The sequence below is a fragment of the Sinocyclocheilus rhinocerous genome, unplaced genomic scaffold (assembly GCF_001515625.1).
Source record: "Sinocyclocheilus rhinocerous isolate Xijiao unplaced genomic scaffold, SAMN03320098_v1.1 scaffold2309, whole genome shotgun sequence".
Classification (NCBI taxonomy): Eukaryota; Metazoa; Chordata; class Actinopteri; order Cypriniformes; family Cyprinidae; genus Sinocyclocheilus; species Sinocyclocheilus rhinocerous.
This window is the reverse complement of record NW_015644615.1, coordinates 395,685-398,874: the sequence shown is the minus strand read 5'-3', so window position 1 is coordinate 398,874 and position 3,190 is coordinate 395,685. Positions and strand designations below refer to the sequence as shown.

General features: G+C 43.4%; 1 protein-coding gene across 1 annotated transcript; it reads right to left on the bottom strand.

The window, feature by feature from the left end:
* Positions 1-1,729: 1,729 nt before the first annotated feature.
* On the bottom strand, positions 1,730-3,190 carry LOC107758398 (zinc finger and BTB domain-containing protein 45-like). The gene is made up of 2 exons (XM_016576119.1): positions 3,101-3,190; positions 1,730-2,667 (listed from the first exon to the last, which is right to left on the bottom strand). The coding sequence occupies exons 1-2, from the start codon at positions 3,114-3,116 to the stop codon at positions 2,348-2,350; spliced, it is 336 nt and encodes a 111-aa protein (XP_016431605.1). The 5' UTR covers positions 3,117-3,190; the 3' UTR covers positions 1,730-2,347.

Below are 3,190 nucleotides of genomic sequence, written 5' to 3'. Positions count from 1 at the left end.
TGATATTAAATCTGGGCGACGAAGAAATCTCGCTGCAGCATATTCACTTTTAATAGTGATTTGAGCGATGTTCCTCATCTCCCTAAATTAAGGCCTTCTTGTATCTATCGCGTATCATTGTAGTCACTGAAGTGATGCAATTGAATAGTTAATTAATGGTGTAATTCTAGCCTAGCTAACTAGTAATTCACCATTGTCTGTGAACACGGACTGATCGCTGCCCATGAAACTCCCCATGCTTACTATCACAGACTTCGATGAGCTTATTTCGGCGCTCGCAATTACCCTGGGATGGAGGAGGACACCAGCTTCAAGAGCCTTTTCCTCCGAAACCTCCATCCTATTGTAAGTCACCATTTAGGCATTATGGCCTGCCGCACAATGCCTATTCAACAACTGTGGGATCTGACACAGAAGGCCTTTAACAAGCACAAGGCCTCCACTAAAGGGGATGATTTTATGTAGAAAACAGTAAATCACAAAAAAATAAGTAGAACATTCTGTGAAAATATAACCTTTATATCTTTAATATTGGCTGAGTAAGGCCATGTCAAAGATTGAAATCATAGTGAAATTAATGGTTGAAATCAAACTTTGATGCTTGTTATCTCATAATTAGATTTTCAGACTTTAGCCTGGATTTCACAGACAGGGTCACAATTTAATTCAGTGATGTTCTACAGTGTTGTAGGCATCCTCATTCTGCAAACACCACGGTATGTCCAACAGCAGTCCACCACAACATCCTCCTCCACACCCTTCACACCGGTGCCGAACGGATGCTGCACACTCTTCTGAGTTACAGGAGCTGCTGACACTAGCAAAAGAGCTCCTTGAACAAAACTCAACTGAGGAGTGCTGGGAAGGACAAACTTCTGACACCTGGCCTGACGCAATACAGCATCAGACCCCTCCAAAGGGAGGAGCATCCCTTAAAACCGGCCGACACCCCACAAACAAACCACACACAACTTAAAATAAGCGCAGACAACAGGCAACTCTCAACCAGTAACTAAATGTCAGCTAAACTTCTGAGATTTGCGCTATATGTGAGAGGAAGGTTTGTTAGAATCATTTGTGGAACCAAAAGATTATATGGATGAAATAAAAGTTCCTCGATTCGACTGCAGGCATCATAGTAATGATGTAGCTTATAACGATGTACGGTATTTACAGAATAAATGTCATACTGAAGATAGCCCACAATATGTCGAAAAACATTCTGATATTTTCTGATTGTTTGTTTTTCTTATTAGAACATAATTTTTCCACAGTTTTTTTAATATACATTTTTAACAAGTAAAAATATTTATCTTTATCATAATACTTGTATAATATTGTGTAACATTATAATATTTATCAACACCAATTGTGCTGTTGCATCATATTTTTGTTGTCAGTCCTCTGATTCCTAAATAAACAAGAAAGGTGTGAATATGTGTTGGGCAGAGTGATGCTCACATGGAGCTCAATTAAATGATTATAATGAAACCATTTACAAATGCTTGCAAAAACATTAATAATCATCAAAATACACAGCTATTTTTAATCACTAGAGAAAGAAACTAGAGAAAATTAATGCTGTGTGCTATTTACAGAATAAATACTGAAGATCTCTAGCTGGTTACAGTGGCCTACTTTTAATTGCACTACAGAACATGAACCAGTCTTCATGTACCTGCCATAAAACATGTAAAGCAAGAATAAGTAAAGGAGTCGACACGCTGTGAAACGTCACAATGCATTTAATGCAGCTTTCATGCAGCGTAAAGTGATCACATGCTAGATACGAAAACTGAAGCAGAGCAGAATATAGATCCTCCCGCACACGCACAGCATTTAAGCCAGACATAAAACTCTTACACATCGGTTCACCATAAAAATATCATTAAGATTTATGCATATATTGATTAAAAAAATGGAGGCTGACGTTGAAATAAAAATGGAGGTAATAAATGCGCTCTGAAGTCTCTTCTGGTCCTGAGGTCACTGTGGTTTCTGATGAGTCCATGAAAACATGTACAAAAGAGATCAAACACGTAAAACACTGAAGAAGACGTTAAAGTCCCCGGCGTCACACGCAGGACTGTGTTTGCCTTTAGTGTGAGTCGCTCGATGAGGTTTGTGTGTTTATGAGGTTTTCTGAGTTGAAGAGGCGTCGCGACACGCCACACACCGCTCGCAAGAGCGAGAGTGTGTGTGTGTGTGTGTGTGGTGTGTGTGTGTGAGAGAGTGTGTGTGTGTGAGTGTGAGTGAGAGAGTGTGTGTGTGAGAGAGAGAGTGTGTGTGTGTTAAAGCTCCTGGGATTCAATCTGATTGTTTCTCCTCTCTTCAGTCGTCCCTGTCTCTAGGAGGCGGAGCCGGGTCCGCTGGCCCCGCCCTGCTGCAGGTGATTGGTGGGTGGTTTGGCGGGCGTGTGGTGCTGCAGGGCGTGTCTCTCGAGCAGCGTGCGGTGGGTGAAGGCGCGGTGGCAGACGCCGCAGGTGAAGGTGCGCTCCACACGGTGTGTGCGCATGTGAACGTTCAGAGAGCTCTTCTGCGTGAAGCGCTTGCTGCAGACGGAGCACTGGAACGCACGCACACCTGTGTGCACCACCATGTGCTTCAGCAGATAGTCACGCAGAGAGAAGGAGCGCCAGCAGATGCTGCACTGATGCGGCTTCTGACCTGCACACACACACACACACACATACAGAATTGATGTTGAATGTGTTGAAATTCTGCACCAAAGTGATGATATCCCAGATCATTATCTAGTCTACACACACTCTCTCACACACACACACACGCGCACACACACACACACACACGGGCATCATTTACTCTGGACACACATGAACACACTTCATGTTCAGTCTTTACATTCTTCATACACATGCTGAACCTGCAGCAGGTTTAACACACTGCAGATGTGTAGTACAAGGGCACTGGTTTAGTAATGCTGGCGGCCCAGATGGCAGCTAATTAGATCTGATTCAGAAAAAAATCAATTCAGCAGTTTACTCGAGTGTCTGTGTGACCTGTGCTACACAGAAGGTGCGTTCACATGAACTGAATTACTCTGGTATTGTTGGGGTCACTGAAGCACATGCATGCGTACCGGAGTGGATGAACATGTGCTTGCTGTAGTTCTTGCGGGAGCGCAGTGACTTTCCGCAGTGGCTGCAGTCGAAGGACGTCTCGGAGCCCT